The sequence below is a fragment of the Dysidea avara genome, chromosome 13, assembly GCF_963678975.1.
Source record: "Dysidea avara chromosome 13, odDysAvar1.4, whole genome shotgun sequence".
NCBI lineage: Eukaryota > Metazoa > Porifera > Demospongiae > Dictyoceratida > Dysideidae > Dysidea > Dysidea avara.
Window position 1 is genome coordinate 2,531,906 of NC_089284.1, and position 18,182 is coordinate 2,550,087.

Genomic DNA, 18,182 nt, shown 5'->3' on the forward strand with positions numbered 1-18,182 from the left:
TTTAAAGTTAACTTTGGTAGCTAAAGTTGCCAATTTTGGCCCAAAAAACAAAGTCAATTTTGGCCCAAAAAACAAAGTCAATTTTGGAAACTAGCTATCAGATTAGCTAAAATTAAAGTGTCAGTTGAAAGTTGCCAAAAAGTGAAACTTTTCGATACCAAATTTGCAATTGTGAGTAGCTATAAATTCTGGCCAACTTCAGAAATTTCCATTGTTGGTAAACTAGATCCCACAATTGATTAGTTCACTCATAGATCCTGTAAGGATCTATGGTTCATTATTCTTTATATAACTACATGCACTTATTGTGGCCAGAATTGGTAGCTTTTGAACAGCATCTTGTGGCTATTCAAGCTTCCAAATTTGGAAACTCTGACCAGTTTCCATGCAGTTTTGGAACTTTTGGCCTACTTGAAAACTATGGTTAGCCAAAAAGAATTGCCAGCGTGGAAGTTGCCAAAGGTGGAACAAGAACTTCTGGTTTTGTCAAAAATGACAATTTCTGCCAGAGCTTCCAAAATTGGACTTGTAACACTATAGGTATGCCTTATCATAACATTGGCATGTGGGTGTAATTATATATTCACATGATTGTGTAGCCTTTTTTTTGTGTGTCCGACTATAGTATGTTCACGCTGAGCTGAATCCTGAAAAACAGCTAAAAATTAAAAGTGGATTTTTCTCAACAGAGTTAACATTTCAGCCAACCAGATGATTATTGGTAACAGCAAAGGTGTCAACAACAGACATGTACGGTTTGGCTCCGTTGCAAGTTCGGGAAAGGGCTGTAATGGACACTGTATTTATATGGCTTCCCCATAGGAAATGTATTGTGAAAATTTTGATTGGCCATAAATATTATGTCAAACATTTGAACAAAAAGATTTCAAAATATTTTTAGCGGATCAAGCAGTACTACAAATGAGCCAAATTTCAAGATCATGTGTAATTGCATCCATGAGTTGTTAAATGTTTTTGAGGATTCAGCTCAACGTGAACGTACTATAGTGCCGGTGCCAGTGGCTGGTAGCTATGACACAGTTTTCACAGTACCGACTGAGTTCCTAAACTACAAAAAAATATGTACCCAAGCTATCACTCCTCGGAATATCAGCTAACAGCGAAAGCTACCACTGATCCCATGGCAAGTAGCCGACACACCCTACGAATATCACTGAAGAGTCCCGCATAGCTAATAGAGAAGAGTCTATAAGTAACTTCGTTAGTAGCCGCTATAAATATTCAAACAGTTCAGTTCATCTGAGTGTATGCTCTGTAGAAAACGTCAACATTGAAATGTTTGTATCACCATCATAACTAATACTAAAGCCTGGAAAAGATATGTGCACACTAAGATGTTGGCTATAGGCATAGCTTTAAATGATTGTATCAGCAACGGTGGGCACTGTTTTGACTAGCCATGTGAATCACAAGGCTGCTGGTTATACTATGGATTGTATATTATAACCCCTGCGAGCCCCTGGAATCCACGTATACATTCAACATCTCATGTGGAGGGAAAGTCCCTGTATCCATAGTAACGCTAAAATACATCAGCAAGCCTAACTTTGCAATCTGAGAAATATTATTCGAAAGAAGTAACGGACGTGTCAGAGGCTACAGAAATGTCGGCAATGGAAGGAATATATTTCGACGAACTGTCGAAGATCCGTGTACTGCAGCCGGAAGTCTTAACGCAAACCGAAGAGCTGAAGGATGAATGCAAGCAGTTCGTAGACAGTAAGTTTGCGCGCAAAAGTTAATACTGGTCTTAAATCATCGATCTATGCTTAGATATACATGCATACACATACATACAGTGTATTCTACTTAATGCACACCCAAACATTAACTTTTTTTTTTTTAGAAATTGGAGAATTCCAGACAGTCGTGGGAGGATTCATTGACATTGTAGATAGACTGGCTAAGCAGGTTGAACAAGAGAAAATGATGGTATGAAACATTGAGTTTTTATTAGGGTACAAACTGTACATTAACTCCCCTCCCTCCTTCCTTAATGTCACACTAGAAAAAGAAGTACCGATCAGCGTACCAAAATTAGTTTGGAGTTTCTATAGTGGGGACCATGCCAAAGTCTCTATAATAGTATGGTTTATTTGTGGTCATGATAATTAACCCAATGATGTACTTTTTGTAATGTGCAACTTAGCATGACGATTGAAGTTGGCATTGTCAGTATGAAGTCATTTTGTCGCCTTTACAAGAGTATGTGATGTGTAGTTTAGCGTTCGTTTCTTAGCTAGGAAGAGCCACCACACAAAGTGTTGGGGTGGCTGAAAGAAGGGCTCTGGGAATCAATAACAATTTGCACTTTAGAATACTTTGTTGATATTGAGGTGTTGGGATTGAACTTTTCTTTGAGATCATGATGATGTGTGACCTGCCTCCTCTGGTTTCAGGAGTTGAAATGTATATCCTAATGCAATAGAAATGGACAAGTGTCAAGATTTCTACTGTATTGCCTCTGCATGTGCTATCACAACAAATAACATTACAAGATAGTTGTACCTGTATAGTGTAATACATGCCAAAGTACTGGCTGATGGTTGGTATATATGAATTGTGTTGTGTCTGGTACCTCCCTAGGGAAGTCCTAATAGTGTTGCTCCCATGACACCACTTCCTTAGGGATGATACAATGCTATTTGTCACATAATATGTTCTGTTGTTCATAGGCCATCGGTGCCAGAAACACTCTCAAGTCAATAGCAAAGGAAAGAGAATCACAGAAGCACCAACTGCAGACTCTTATAGCTGAGAAACGGATACAGTTAGAGAGGTAAGAGATAAACAACCGCTTTTGCGGCTGTGTTTAACAGGATGTGATATGTCCATTAACGACATTTACTAAAGCTTCCCAACTATTGTGGGTACCTGCTGTGAGGAACAGTCTAGTGGTAATGCGTCCCTTCACCCCTCTGCATCCTGTTTACATAATCTGTGTGGCCATGTGCTATTTTCTTTCCCACCACAGGCTTCGGCTGCAGTATGAATCTCTGTTACAAGTGGAGTCATCACAGAACGAATTTATTGAAAATTTTGCAGTTCAAAAGTAAACTCTTATATAATAAGTTACACATACACAACTTCACAATGTAAATATATATGTATATGCACAATGAAATAAAATGTTCGAACTGATAAATAGGGGTTAAAAATAACTACAGTCTATGGGTGCTTTTGAGGGACCATTCAAGCGGTGATTCCATCTTCCATTCCTTGTTCCATCAAGCTTTGAACTACTCCATAAAGAGCAACCCAGGCTGCTTTGACCTCAGGTGTAAACTTATCTTGCAGAGCTGCCTGCAGAGTCTCAATGAGGGAATTTCCAACAGGCTAAAAGATAAAATGTTCAATGTAAGAATGTATTCTCCAATGCTGAAAAAGGCTTACAGCAAAGTGTTGTGAGGTGACTCCATGGATATGGTGCACAGCCCCCAGAGAGATTAGCTCTTCCTTTAGCTGGGGAACATCATCCAAGATTTTGATGCATGCATCAATCGACGTCATTACAGTCAGTGAATGAGCCTTCATCCCTGCATGATCATCAGTTAGCTCGTCACCAGCAAAAGGGAACAAATTCTGCAATTCTGGTGACACCTCAAACAACCTGAAAGTAACACCATAAAGCATCCAACTCTACACACAAAAATGCAGTTTGACTTTCTCACTTTAAATACCATATCCTGCCCAATTTACATAAGTATATAAGCTGAAACCACACTAGTTAGCCAAAAATACTTTCCTGTACTGATCCCATGTGTAATTCCTACAATTGAGCTAAAAAAATTGACAATCTACTATTGGTGGATCTGTAAGAATCGCTAAGCATAGCTGGTACATCTGTGAAGGGCGTAGGTAGGTAGTGTGTTAAAGGTAGGTACACGTTGTGTTAAAATTCAGGTGTGAACATCAAAGCTAAGTTGCGACAGAACACATGTACGCAACACAAGTGACAACAGGTCGGTGTTGAGTGGGACAAAGTACGTAGCCAAAGTGTCAATAGCAGCCGCAACAAGGCCACCTGACACATTGATTAAAGTAGGAAAGTGTCGATTCCCCTGTGTTGACAAGATAACGGCAAAAGCAACAGCTTTTCGACAAGAAAGGACTGTGTTTTCAGCACACAGAAACACATGTACATACACAAACATACATGAGTACACCTGGTACATCATAACAAGATAAACAGGCAGATAAAATGCACAACCTTTTAAACATGACTATTCCTGCTTCTTGTAGCCCAAACTTCTGCACCGAACTCCAGCTCTCCTTGATTTCCGCACGTTGTTGGTCGCTGAGAGGGTGTCCCATTGTTCACTATTTGCCCTGCAATAGATTTTATTATAAGTAAAAATCATATGGTTATATCACCCACGCTTAGTGTACACAGAAATTGATTACACACGTTGAGTAACCGCGTGGCTCCGCTTAATCTTCCTTGCAAAGGAGAATGAGTCTCAGGTAAAAAGGTCGCTGCTGCAACGTCCAAATCGTCGACTGGAGGAGAGCTCGGCGCACATCCGGGTTTTATACAGCCGCAAAAAGGAAGCACAAACGTGTTAATTGGTACCATAGCCGGTTATATTTTTCACCAATCTTCGGTTACCCACATTCAAAAAGTTATCGCTATTCGTATCGTTTGGCATCCCATTAGTTGTTATGCAAAATAAACATTATATATTATAATTCATCTTCAGATAAAATTGCTTCAGGTGTCCTACTACCAATTCCTCTAAGTCTTGCAGCTTTTGCTTTCTCCTCCTCTTCACATCGCATCTCGTACAACATAATGTTCAACGTCTCCTCTAAAATTTTTGCTTCAGGAAATTCAATCTTTGTCTGTTTTCTCTCAGTTGCATACACAATAGATTCACAACAGACTTCTGTGACCTTCTTCCCACTGCCATAGAACATCCAGTAACAGATTTCTCCTCTTCCGGTGCCACAAATGTCCTTGACAAATCTCACACGACCGCTAAATTTCACTGACAACTTATCAAACAGTTCAATGTTTTTTAGCAGGTTATCGTCAGAGGTGCTGTGAAAAAATTGGCCACATAAAAATCACAAAATTTTTGGTTATGCTTACATACTTCGTGTAAGAGTATTTGTTGTTTGCTCGATTATACAACAATTTAATCATCGGCTAAACAGAAAACATAATAAAAACTGTTAAGGAAAGAATAAAACCTTTACCTTGTTAGACTTTGATAATATTTTTTGCTCCTCTTCGATGCAAGTGATTACGGGTACTCGACATATCGGTAGCTGTTCATCTAAGTCTTGTAGATGTGTCTCTAATTGTTGCCTCAAACCATCAATAAGGTAGTACCTGCAGATGAAGGAGTTTGACAAGCTAAACAGAACATTCAGTAAAAGTTGGCCTGGAGGCATCAGTAAGTTTAGCAATTGCTTCAATCAAAACACTAGTTATTAGAATTTAATTTCGTGGTGTAGTAGAATAGTTAGAGGCTACAGAGCTTCAGCACAAAACACACAGTGACCTAAAGCAGGAAGAGCCTGGAGTAGCAGGCTACCATAAAACCTTAGAGGAAATCCTGATTAAGCAATCGTACAATAAGCAAGCTGACATGTGGATTGCTAAGACATGGACACACACTATAAAGGAATCACAAGTTAACTATATAACAATTCATATTACATCTAACTCTGTGTATAACTATTCATACAATAATTCCTAAAATTTATTATCATAGAAATCGACCAAAAAGCCACAGGCCTCAACCTCAAAGACTTGCTGATTGTGAAATACCCAAGTGTACCAGAATCACTGTGAAATTTTTACACACAAGCAGCTTACTCACTTTGCCTCTGCAAGAAGTTCCTGAGTTTCCTTCTTTGCCTCTGGCAGTGGGACCGACCCATCACGGAGATAGTTGAGCATGGTCCCAAAATGTCTCCCATCTCTATCAATCAATACCCAACCTAATGAGACAGGATATTAGATGAATGAATAACATCAATGAACTGACCAGCCCAGGTAGCAACTAATAAAACTATAATCACTAAAACAAACTATGCAGGGTGTTTCACTGACTGACATATAACTAATTAAAAATTGAGAATTGAGACAATAGGCATCAAGTAGTATTTGGAATATAGAGAATAATGAAATACCTCATGCATATGTTACTTTCCATGGTTTATTTTGAATATAGTTTGATTCTAAGTTAGTTCCATTTAAGTAAAGACTTCACTTTGGGAATTTATCCATGCAGATAACATTTACGAAGTACTTAGCTGAATAATATATTTAAAGGAGTTTATTTATATGCTGGGGACACATTGCACATAGACAGTTCCTTGGTCTTATTTCACTGAACTGTCTCCAAGTTCTCTTATCTGTTTAGTTAGATTTTATTAACCTACAAGTTTTCTGTACCAATGACCTTGGTTGATATCATATAGAATGATGACTATGTCTGAACAAGTCATGCACATACTGTCACTATGGCACCATATACACAAATCATGTCGTTATACTGGGTTACGTCATAACACAGAAAGTGATCATATTATCATCACAAGTATCTGATAAATTTAGTATGGTATCTCACTAGCAAAAAAGAAAAAAACTAAAAATTCTGGGACAATAATCTCCTGTTTCTATTATGACATATTTATTTCTTGTAAATAAACTTTTGAAAGGAACATGAAATACTACAAAGGTATACTGAATAGGCAGAAAATTTGAAAGGGGATTATCACTGAAATTGTCAAATTTTAATCTGCAAAGATTGAAAATGCAGAGAAATCCAAGGGAAGCACTATGAACCTACACAGGTTATTCTGATGAAGATCTAGAAGATATACTAGCTACTGAGCATGGTCCCACAGCTGCAGCCAGATGTATCTTTTATGTTTCTCCAGAGGCACCCAGTGCAAGGTGTGTTCTCCTACTCCCACATACCAGATAGCTATTGTAGCTACATTGCTCATGGTCTCAGTATTGGATGAAGCTGTAATACTTGAAGCTATCGTTTGAGCTGATATGACTAGCGCTTAGACTTTCATGACGCCATCTGAAATTTTGAAAGCAGTCTGTACAAGATTAACGTGGGCCCCTGTGAGCAAGATGAAAACCATCAAATTTATCAATTCATCAAAAGACAAATTGTTTAATTTGCCAAATATTTTCCCAATCACAATTTATACTTTTACGGAAGCAGATTATGCCATTCTCATTAATCCTTGAGGTGCTGAGGGTTACTGTAATTGTCTTGTGTGGCTGTGCAAATTTATTGTTATCACTTTATCATTCATAGGTTAAAAACAAGATGCCATTAGGCTTCTTGATGAGTTTAACAAATGAAACATGTGGATTGTTCCGCAAGCGCTTTATTCGAAAGTTTAAAATATGGTGATTTTGGCTGTTCGTCTTGGCCTTCCTCGCTTCTTGATGAACTCTCAATGTACAAAAAAAATTCTTTTCAACCATAGTAGTGTATTACATCTAGTGATACTCCACTGAGGGATCGACAAACTCATGGAGACAAGATTTTGAAATCTTTACGATTTCAAGATTTCCATAATACTTTAATTATCGTTAACTAGACCATCAATCTACAACATTTCAGGCCAGGCTTCTTTCGGGTCCCTCGGATTTAGACTGGAAGCCTCTTGTATGGCTCTTTAAATTAACGAGCCTTCATGGATCACGTGGTCGGTGTACTACAAAAGGCTACTGTAATGCCTAGCAGGATTATGGTCCACGTGATGTCCGATGTGTTGTCACACAAATACTAAGTTACTACACTATTCGCTGCACTTGTTTTGTGCAAATTTGAGCCAAAGCTACTGTAAGTTGTTCATTACGTACAAATTGCATTTTTATGGTGTGCTAACCAAGGTGATCATAGTAATTGTGGCAGAAATTGGGACAAAGCAGCAAAGTCAATCCACACGTTGTCACCTGCTACTACAGATCTGGAGATAGTACATCCATATGTTTATTTAAAGGTTTTACACAATAGTGCTTCATTTACATTGTACTTTGCATGGGAGAACCAAAGTATGCTGTATACTATAGCTAAAGCACCACCACCACCACCACCACGTGTGTGTACGGAAAAAGCAGCACAAGGGTGTGTGTCGAGGTTGTATTTCTGTATACATGCACAGTGGTGCTTTTAGGTAATAAGGTGGACCAATTTATTGTGCATTCCACTGGGGAAACCAACCTACAGAACTATTCATATATGGCTTGTCACTTTAACCCTGCAACAAGATTACAAGGGAAGTACAGTACACATAGACAATGTCAACAGTACTAGTAGAACATAAGGTGTGAAAATGAGCACTCTTGTTACTAAAAATAACACTCTCTAACATATAGCCTTTTAGCATCTTGCCCATGCTTCATTATCTACCATATAGCACTCATAGCCCCGGGTGATAGTGAATTACAAACTTACAATAAAATCACCCACAGAAACCGGAACTTTACAACCCTACACTAAAAACCACAAAAGTGCAGAAATTCTAGGTATAACTGCTATACAATATTCAAATTGTTCACAAAAATCAAGTTAATGGCAAGCGAAAACATTAAAAACACTACAAAGTACCCAACCATACATATATTAATCCTGTATAACATAGCGAAACAAGTGTTCCAACTTTTGAAGGGAAATTATTACTTATGTAACCACTCACTTCAAAATGGAAATCACATAATACAGCACCTCAGAGTAAACATAAATGAAAAGGTATAAGCGGAAGGGATAATATTTCCAAGAGTTCATACAAATATTATGAGCTCTTGATATTTCCTATCAATGAAATACATGTACAAGATCACAATACCCCAGTCAGTACAAAGCCAAAACAGTGAAAGCTACTCCAGCTGAGCCCAGCAAATATACAATAACTGTTTATTCACTGTGAAAGGTTCCTATGGTAACACAACCTAAGTTGACTCAGCAAACCCTAGTTTTTGAAAGTTTAGGTGTACACTATTATGGTACATTACTTTGTCTACATTCAACATTAAGTTAGGTATGTGGCTTCTGTGTAAGTCCCTGCACTAATATTGTGTGTAAACATTACCAAAAATGTTAACAGTTTCTTCTTAGAGATTTGAAAGCCTAATTATTGTGACATACAATCATGATCCTAAGAACCTGTTTGTGCTATTTAGCTGTAGTAAACAAGCAGACAGAGCATTACAATACATTGTACCATAATCTGTCCAAGACATTAACAAAGTAATTGGGACTTTCTTACAAAGAAAAAAAAATTATCCTAACGTTTTGATCACAACAGGCTTGCTTGGTCCCGCATGCATTACTATAGAGTACAAATAACTGTGTGCAGTAAGTGTTTAAAAATAAAAAAAATGTACAAACCAAACACAGAGGAACACATAATTATGCATGTAGCACTAAAAAGTATTAAAGACAGATGATCAAATCACAAAATACATATGAGCTGTTATTCATAGGTAAAAAACCAACTACACTACCAGACTGTTGGTTTTAACCCTCACTATGGTTTTAACCCTCACTACAGCTTTATAACTTTGCCTATACCCTTAGCTGTCATCCTAGTCCATTTTGAAGCCTACCTGGTGAACAGCCCACCACCCCCAGTGTAATAATAAATTGATACATCTTATTGGTAAATTCTTTACACATATAATTGTGGCGAGTATAATTTTTAAATCGTTTATCTTGAGGTGCAGTTTGAACAAACCAGTCACATCATACAGTACTGTACTGTAAAGGTCATGAAGGTTCGGGCTTTCCTGTCCACCCAGTCTCATTTGACCTTCACAACAGCTTGGTAGATTGACTAAACAGCTACACCTGCAGGTGTAGGCAATTTTTCTTGTACTTCATAATTAATTGACCACGCATACCACATAGCAAGACTCCAGACATATCATAAAGCACATTTCACATCAGAACACATACCCCAACTATTAATTACTGCTTCGTTTTCATAGTAATGTCCCGCCCGTTACACAGCGCAACAAACAAAGAACAATACAAGAAATACCTCTGCAATCAATCCAATCACTACAGATCTGTGATAGTCAGCACTAGAAACCATTACGTGCTACCTGTGAATCAATACCTACATAGTAGTGCAGAAAGAAACGAGTGATGCGTCTATTGTAACTGCTGTGGTGCACAAACGGTGGACCAAAACAATGTCACAGTGAAGAAATCAAGCCCATAGTTTTAACTATAGTTAAGTCTTGCTTGGCTGCATGAAGGCATCAGTCAATTAGAAGAAAAAATTCAGATTTAAAATAATAATTCGATAGAAACTTGTTGAAAGGGTTGGGGGTTGCTGTGAAGGCATTTTAGGGTTTGATTATGCCTAAGGGATATTTAATCCCTTATCTTCAATCATGGTTATACTACTGACTAACTATAAGACTGAAGTAGAGATTAAATGTCCACTACATAGTTGCAGGTATAGGCAACTTTCCTTGTTTGACAAAATACCCTTCTCTTTTTCTCGTGCATGATCTCTACAATCAAGAATTCATATATATATATATACACTGAGGATAGTACCTTACTCTCATATACCCCTGTAGAAGGGTGTATCATGAAGTTATGACGTGTTGTGGTTTGTAACATAAAAGCAGTTACAAAAGTGCAAAGTTGTTAGTATTGTGCCACACTTGCAACACTCTGGACGGCTAAGGGAGCCTACACAGCAGGCATGTCTATAAAATGAATCCAGTAGGTGGAAAATGCATCTACTGTGGGCTATTAGCCTGCAAATAGGCATGACACGCATTAGTGTCATATACCTAAAACCACAGGTGAGTATATACTTACCTAACTGCAAGTGAATATATAGACATATTGCAATCTAGGGTGTGGCACTATAAAATCATGTGCGCACAGTAAGATGCCATTTTCGAGAGCAAAAAATGTATGTGTGAAGGAATCGTGTACTGAAAGATAGACTGTTGGTACTTCAAATGAAGTTAGTAGGTAAAAGTACATAACATACTTGTGCTGTGGTGACTAATTCTGCTTAGGGAAGGTTTTTGCAATAGAACGTTTGATACTTTTGCCCTCACATTTTACTGGAAATCTGAAGCCATTTCTATTGGACCGTGTCTTAGGTTGCAACATGTCTATATACTATATAATACCCAGAAGCAGGTAACATTACTCCTACATTTAACAGGTCATTTATTAATATGTCCTAGGTATATACAGAACATTTACTAAGTCCTACAATTGATTGTCTGTTGTCAGTTGCTAGACAACCAACTCTCTACTACGCCAATTACAATAAGGCCAGGCAAACTTGATTACTTGTTTTTCATTAGGATTTCCATACGAGTGGGAGGTCATTTTTCATTATTCATTATTAAAGAAAGTACTCCAAATCAAGCTGTCTGTTACTAAAAAGGGTAAAGCCTTTTAAGAACTAGTACTTACGTTTTACCAGTTTCCAAGGTGACATTTGCTCTTTAAAACAATAGCCAGCCTTCTTAGCATCAAAATACGTGTGCACATGGATAACAGCAATAATGAAATTAGAAGTACTGGTAATAGGGATGCGAAACAATTAATCAAGTTTGCCTGGCCTATGGGGGTAGACAATTAAAATTGTGATAGCTGATAACGAAAACATTAGAATACACATTTTCAACTGCATTGCTGAAGTACGGACATTAACTCATAGCTATGATTTATCATTTAAATATTGTTATATATCACCACGTACCGTCTCCGTCCGTCTTTACGTCCAGCCTACCGCTAAACATGGCTCGAAGCATGTTGTCTTGCTTCGTCAAGGTGTCCAGCGTTGTGTAATATAAAAACCCGCCAATGTTCAGCTTCACATACTTGGATGTGTGCTTAATAGCTTCAAGGGCTTTCTCTTCAGACGACAACTCGGACTTCTGCGTGGGCGAGGCAGGCAACTGCGTATCTTTCTCCTTCAGTAAAACAGGTCCACCTTCGGCCATCAAATGTTGTTCCTTAACTTCACTGTAGACGTAAGGCAACTCAGCAACATTACCGATAATCGACCTAAGCACTTATTTTGTACAAGGCGCAACGCACCAAATTTAGTAACATTTGGTTACTAAATATAGACACAATCTATTTTAAGAACACAAAATGCTCATACACACAAAAATTATCTTTAACAATTATGAATTGTACTTTCTGACTAAAACAAGGGCTAGAGTCCAAGTATTGCCCAAAGCAACAATAAAAAACAGCACACCAAGAATTGGAACCTGTAGGGAAAAAAAACAAAACAAACAAACACTATGTGCTGATATACGCAATGATGTATTGTACTGTACCTGCCACAAAGTCTGGCACTCCTGCATATAATACATATTATACAATCTGTAGGAATTTGCCAACTGGAAAACCTGTAGTTGAATAATTCAAAGTTTGCACTTGGACAACTACATAACTCACATAAGTGTAAAGCAAGAAAGGGACAAGAAAATAAAGATCTCCCATTGATCTACTTCTCATGCCAGCATCTAAACAAAGAGAAGATTACACTACATGGTTTACTAGCATTGTATGTACATACCCTGTACAAAATCCATTTGATGTGCTCTTCCTAGTGTACGCAATTTGTACAGTTGTCCCTTCTGATATATAAACTGCAAGTACATGATACCACCTAGATGGGATTGATCACTAAACAATAAGGTGTGGTCATTTAGGGAGTGGCTTACTTATTGTGAGTGTGAAGTAGAGAAACTGCATCTGAAAGTTGCGATAGCATTCACCTTCTGGCCTACAAATAAGCATACTGTGACATGATTTGTTTTACTTACTAGACATCTTACCATATCAGAAATATTCCAGCTATTGCTATGGAGAAGTAATGATGGAGGACCCACCAAGTGGATATCCTAAGAAATAAAATACTATAAATTATTATAAATCCAGTAGTGATTTCCATAGGCAATTCTAAGGTCCCCCCCCCCTGCTAAAAAATAAGTTCTGAAAATCTTGGGGAAAAGTTGCAGTATAGATTGGCATTGTTATTAGCATAAATTTTCAAGCCTTCAAAATGAAAAAATCCTGCAGCTTTTGCCTCTACTTTATATTAAAGCCACACAACAATAGTCATGCTGTGCCCTACTTGTCTTCCCCTCCCCCGGTCATGAATACAGGCATGAATGTGTAGGTCAAGTCTAGAATTACCACTGGTGATTTCTTGTCTACATATTAGAGTACAGTTGGCTCCAAAAATCGAGTTATGTGTGTGTTTCCTCAAGTACTTCAAAGCTTTACACTTTAGCAGAAAACTAATATATATATTTTATACAATAACATCCTTATCAATTTCACAAGAAGCCATGATGTGTCTTTTCTCCTTCTACTATACACCACATAGTTTGCATGCACTTATAATTTTCAAAGAAATTAAATCATCTAAAGGATCATATCATTTGTACTAGTAATAGCATGGGTAGCAGTGAAATTTGGGATAAATACCACGAGTGTTGTATTGGAAATGGGGATAAATTTCACGAGGCGAAGCCGAGTGAAATTTACCATTTTCAATACAACAAGAGTGGTATTTATCCCAAAATTTCACTGCTATACCCATGCTATTCCCAGTTAATACCATACTCGCTGTATATACGCATGCTGTGCATTAGGCTGATAAGCGTACGCAATTTGTCACTATGTACTAAACACGCGTAAACACTAATTGGCGCTACATTGTTAACATAAATTTCTAGCCAATGAAATTGCAATTACAACTTTTTCACTGCTGTCAGTGAAATACGGGATAAATTTCACTGCTACTATTGAGACTTTTGTATGGGCAGTGAAACGGGTATGGTATTAGCTGGTGAATAGCACACATGCTAAGAATTTGATCACTTGGGATGATGTGGTTATAGTGCATACTGACATTTGGAGTCCAGTATCTACATGAATCCTTCAAGTGGAGCAGGATCAAGTTTCACGTTAGAGAACATAAACATGGTGTGAAAGGAGACATCCTCATTGGCCATGTACTGTGAAATTTCCTGCCTCACACCATCAACAAACTTATAGATAGCATTTTGGCCACATGTGCTTATCAAGTATGGTACAAGAAACAATCACACACTAAATAAAAACATGCACTTAACAACCACACTATAAGGCATGGACTACACCACATGTGCTCTAAGTCACCTTTGTGCTAAAATTTCTTAGCCTTAATACAGTCAGGATAGTATATAAAGTGCTTCACTAGAGGTATTGGCCTTTTGTAGAGGTGCCTTTCTATACAGGTGGTTGGTTCTACTGTACAACAGTCTTATAACCATGATCCCTAGTAGCACAGTGTCAACATCAAACAGTATTATCAGTATGGTAATACTGTATCATGGAGGTTTGGGCTTGTTTGACCAAAAATATCACCCAAAAAACCAGCCTCACTTTTCCTTCATAACAAGTTGGCGGCATTGGTTAAGCATAACCAAGCTCAAAAATGCCTTCAGAGTGACCCCAACCCTTCCTTCCAACAAGTTTCTATGGAATTTTACACATTTTCTATTTAACAGAATTTTCTACTGACTGACTAACTGATGCCTCCAGCCAAACATGACTATGGTTAATGCTACTGGCTTGATTTCTTCATGGCTCAATGTTGCTTCAGCCCAAGACATGCCTTTTTGCTAATTGCATGCCACATTTGTCCTCCTTTAAATTGGGTTCCCTCCACTACTGTGTAGGTGTTGATTTGCAGTAACACATGAACATGTGGTTTCAGTGCACAAGAATCGTCCATAATTTCCTGTACTGCTTGCAGACATACTGTAAGCATGTACTTTGTTTTGTAAAAAGCACTTAATCCTGGGTGAAATTAATAAGTTGCAGTTTGGTGTATACAGAACTTCACCAGACTTGTCATGTATGTATTCTATAAACGGAAAAGTGATGATTCACTGTATTACACTGAGATCGGCATACTACCCTCCTCAATCAAACGATTTTTGCATAATTTGTTTTAGTGGCACTCTAAAGCGTGTCCAACCTGACCTCTCTTGTTTTGTTGCTTTCTAATTCTATGATCTCTACATAAAATTTCTTACACTTGTAGGATCATATATTGAGCCTTGGATTTAAAACAAAAAAAAAACAAAAAAAACTATTAACCTCAGATATCATTAAACACCATTAGATGCTAACGGACTGGTCGTTCTCACCGTGTACGCTGTAAACAGTGGGTTTTGTTGATAATTTACTCCCCATTCATCACCTGTACTACAAACTTGTAAAACAAACCAGTAAATAATAGTGTAAGAGACACCATGCACAATATGCTGGTCATGTCCATGGTTGAAAATATTAAAATAAGACCTTGAAACTATTTTGATCTTGAAACTATTTCGAAAAGAAATTTTCAACAGGAACACCTTACAGTGTGGTAAAAGAGTATGAGTGAGCGCATCAACAAACTAAGAACTTGATCTGCAAGTTATAACAGAAATTACATAGAGTGATGCTAGTCGTACTAAACAAATACATAGACCAGCTCCTTATGCTGTAAACCCAACTTCCAATGTTACACACCATATATAGTTTAGATATCCTGTCATCCACAACAAAAACTAACTTTGAACCATTTCTGATCAGGATTTGCTCCCTGACAGTCAAAGCAAGGTAGAACCATGCTGACACAAACTGCAAGATGAATTCTGGCAGACGAGTATAACCTCTAATCCAGATAGCTAATAATGACAGTATGCAGATTACAATTGTCACATTTCTCTTGAAGTTCTCGTAACGTTCCTTATAAACCAACCTGCAGAAAAATTCTCATCATATTAGCCTTACAAGAGGACCACTTACTTATCTTCACTGTTAGGAATAGTGACATTGATACTGCCAACAATTGACCTCAAAAATAAACTGTGGTTTGAAATTTAAAGATTGGTCATCATCACAATAAACAATAGCTACGCACTTGTTGGGTTGTGGTAATGTTTCACGAATTTTTTTCAGGCTTTCCTCAACTTCTGTTACTTCTTTAGCGGTCACTTCTTGGCCAGAAGTACCCTTAGATCTGAAATAATACAACACCTAAACACTGCTTTCAGTTAACACAATGTACAATTGCTTTTTAATTGTCGATAACTTCTTTAACTGTTTCTGAGAGGAGGTAAAGCAGGATTTTTCTAGTTTCTTAACCTCTTCTTTGAGTCTCTTTAACTCGGTGTATTGCTCCTGATAGAGTGTTAACAATGTAGTGACAGATTATTCATATGATAATAACCGTCTGCACCTTGAGTGTATTGTATTCTTCCCTCCACGCGTCATTCTGAACGACGCCATTCATTGCGATAAGTGCAACGTTACTACTAACAACTTTGCCAAATCAGCAATGTTATCACTACATCATTTCTCCGTGTTACTATGATGGGCGTTAAATAGAACGTCAAGATGACGAATGGCGAGTTTTCCCGTTGTTGGTGGTGCGAGGAAAAAGCTGACACTACAGACGAAGAAAAGATACCAGTTGTCTTCTCCCGTTACTACAAAGCAGCCAAAATCTGAAGAAAAGAGTAAACCTCCTTCAACATCGAGATGTGACGACACCTTGAGGTACGATATGCGTGTGATATTGGTTTAGGTAATTTAATTTTATTGGTGTTATAAAGAAAGCGGCTATATTCTTATTGTGTGCCCTCATCCAATCTGGTACCACCTCTCCCAGCCTCAAAAGTAAGCAAACACTATGGAGGTGTACTAGCACGTGATACACTTACCTGTAGCTTGCAGCAGATTCCGGCACTGAAGTCAAGCCAATTTTGTCCTCCTTGCCTCCTTCAAATTTTGAACTTTTGACTCGTAGGTTGCCTGTTCCATTGGATTTGAGGAAGTGCCCAGGTGAATCAGTGATTGTTTTGGATGATCCAACAGACACCTGTGATCATAAAGTTCCAGACTTTAAAACTCCCTGCAAGCAGCATGTGAGTGTGGCTACACCATTTATGCAACAGCACAGAGTAGCATCACATGACCATGACATTGTGCAGAAAGGTATGAGAAGGGCTCATAGTACACATGTGATCCAGGCTACAGTAACACATCAAAGAGATATAAATACAACCCTGAAGAACAAAGGCCACTACACACAACAGAAGAAACCTTCCTTCTTAAATAATGATCATTTACACCGATCATCACACAAACATGAATCAAGCAGTTCAGTTATTAGTCATCAAACTTCAAATAACCACTCAAATACTGATGGTCGAGGGATTATTAAGACCAGTACTCATAACCAAGTACTGAGTTGTCACAAGCGCACATGGATTGAAGTTAATGATGAAGACGATGAATTTGATGAACTATGTCAGATGGTTGATCTGTCTGACTCATTTGATGATAGTGAACTAGTTTCTGTGACAACACCTGACAGTAACCATGGATACAACACTTGGACATGTCCCATGTGTAATGAAATCTTTATAGGAAGGTGAGTATAGTACATTGTTTGGTCAAACAATTTTTCATTCAATCTTCCAATACCTATGTTCCCTGTTGCAAGTGTAAATTTTGTGGTGTTTGCATTGTTGTATATCAATGAAATTTAGACAGGTGACCATCAACATTAAAGATTTTATTCATTGTGTTGTACATATTGTTATGTTGAAATCATCTTTTATTGTTTACTTTGTAGGTCTGCAGAAGAACATGAGAACCATTTGGTGCAGTGTCTGGCTATGGATGTGGTGTAATAAGCTGACTATGGGCACCAATTGAAAGACGACTTGTTGTAGTTCTTTGCTTGTATTTTTGTATGACATAAAGAACATGAAAACACTCCTTAACTTGCATACATGCTTAGCACTTACCAGTGTCACTAATTCTCTTGAAAGATATTAGTAGGGATTGGTAATTATACTTTAGGGAATATGTTTGTATGTAAACCAGGTACTATGCTGGCATTTCAATCAATTTAAACTTCAAGAGCAAGAAAATGTTGTTTTCAAAAATGCACGAGATATCAGATTACTCTAATATAGTAATCAGGTAGAATGAAGCACGTTTGTGTTCCAATGTAGCAGCTACTCTTGGCTGAATTAGATCGACTCGGGGTTGCCAGCTATTGTGATACAATTGAGATGAGTGTACTAGGCCACTATCTACCAATTTCATTGTCACCTTTTACGAACT

The 18,182-nt window shown here is 37.8% G+C and overlaps 5 protein-coding genes across 8 annotated transcripts; 2 read left to right on the forward strand and 3 right to left on the reverse strand.

The window, feature by feature from the left end:
- The first annotated feature begins 1,411 nt into the window (after window positions 1–1,411).
- Window positions 1,412–3,188, forward strand: LOC136243558 (intraflagellar transport protein 20 homolog). Its single transcript, XM_066035074.1, has 4 exons — window positions 1,412–1,740; window positions 1,868–1,953; window positions 2,697–2,800; window positions 2,996–3,188. The coding sequence occupies exons 1-4, from the start codon at window positions 1,626–1,628 to the stop codon at window positions 3,075–3,077; spliced, it is 387 nt and encodes a 128-aa protein (XP_065891146.1). The 5' UTR covers window positions 1,412–1,625; the 3' UTR covers window positions 3,078–3,188.
- On the reverse strand, window positions 3,059–4,570 carry LOC136243557 (neuroglobin-like). 3 transcript variants are annotated; one of them, XM_066035072.1, is made up of 4 exons: window positions 4,396–4,570; window positions 4,232–4,350; window positions 3,415–3,631; window positions 3,059–3,357 (listed from the first exon to the last, which is right to left on the reverse strand). In XM_066035072.1, the coding sequence occupies exons 2-4, from the start codon at window positions 4,333–4,335 to the stop codon at window positions 3,214–3,216; spliced, it is 465 nt and encodes a 154-aa protein (XP_065891144.1). In that variant the 5' UTR covers window positions 4,336–4,350; window positions 4,396–4,570; the 3' UTR covers window positions 3,059–3,213. The 3 variants fall into 3 exon arrangements, with proteins under 3 accessions (XP_065891144.1, XP_065891145.1, XP_065891143.1); XM_066035073.1 differs by having other exon boundaries at window positions 4,430–4,569; XM_066035071.1 differs by having other exon boundaries at window positions 4,400–4,568.
- An 87-nt stretch (window positions 4,571–4,657) lies between these two features.
- On the reverse strand, window positions 4,658–11,989 carry LOC136243556 (BTB/POZ domain-containing adapter for CUL3-mediated RhoA degradation protein 3-like). The gene is made up of 5 exons (XM_066035070.1): window positions 11,746–11,989; window positions 5,850–5,970; window positions 5,221–5,356; window positions 5,118–5,170; window positions 4,658–5,062 (listed from the first exon to the last, which is right to left on the reverse strand). The coding sequence occupies exons 1-5, from the start codon at window positions 11,987–11,989 to the stop codon at window positions 4,705–4,707; spliced, it is 912 nt and encodes a 303-aa protein (XP_065891142.1). The 3' UTR covers window positions 4,658–4,704.
- Window positions 11,990–12,100: 111 nt separating this feature from the next.
- On the reverse strand, window positions 12,101–16,561 carry LOC136243555 (ion channel TACAN-like). The gene is made up of 11 exons (XM_066035069.1): window positions 16,285–16,561; window positions 16,114–16,226; window positions 15,967–16,065; window positions 15,852–15,911; window positions 15,616–15,804; window positions 12,839–12,904; window positions 12,725–12,786; window positions 12,577–12,669; window positions 12,456–12,523; window positions 12,335–12,406; window positions 12,101–12,265 (listed from the first exon to the last, which is right to left on the reverse strand). Exons 1-11 carry the CDS (start codon window positions 16,336–16,338, stop codon window positions 12,176–12,178), a joined length of 966 nt encoding a protein of 321 aa, XP_065891141.1. The 5' UTR covers window positions 16,339–16,561; the 3' UTR covers window positions 12,101–12,175.
- On the forward strand, window positions 16,384–17,842 carry LOC136243553 (uncharacterized). Of its 2 annotated transcripts, XM_066035067.1 has the most exons (4): window positions 16,384–16,604; window positions 16,661–16,724; window positions 16,775–17,481; window positions 17,686–17,842. In XM_066035067.1, exons 1-4 carry the CDS (start codon window positions 16,450–16,452, stop codon window positions 17,741–17,743), a joined length of 984 nt encoding a protein of 327 aa, XP_065891139.1. In that variant the 5' UTR covers window positions 16,384–16,449; the 3' UTR covers window positions 17,744–17,842. The 2 variants fall into 2 exon arrangements, with proteins under 2 accessions (XP_065891139.1, XP_065891140.1); XM_066035068.1 differs by lacking the exon at window positions 16,661–16,724 and having other exon boundaries at window positions 16,855–17,481.
- The last annotated feature ends 340 nt before the right edge of the window (window positions 17,843–18,182 follow it).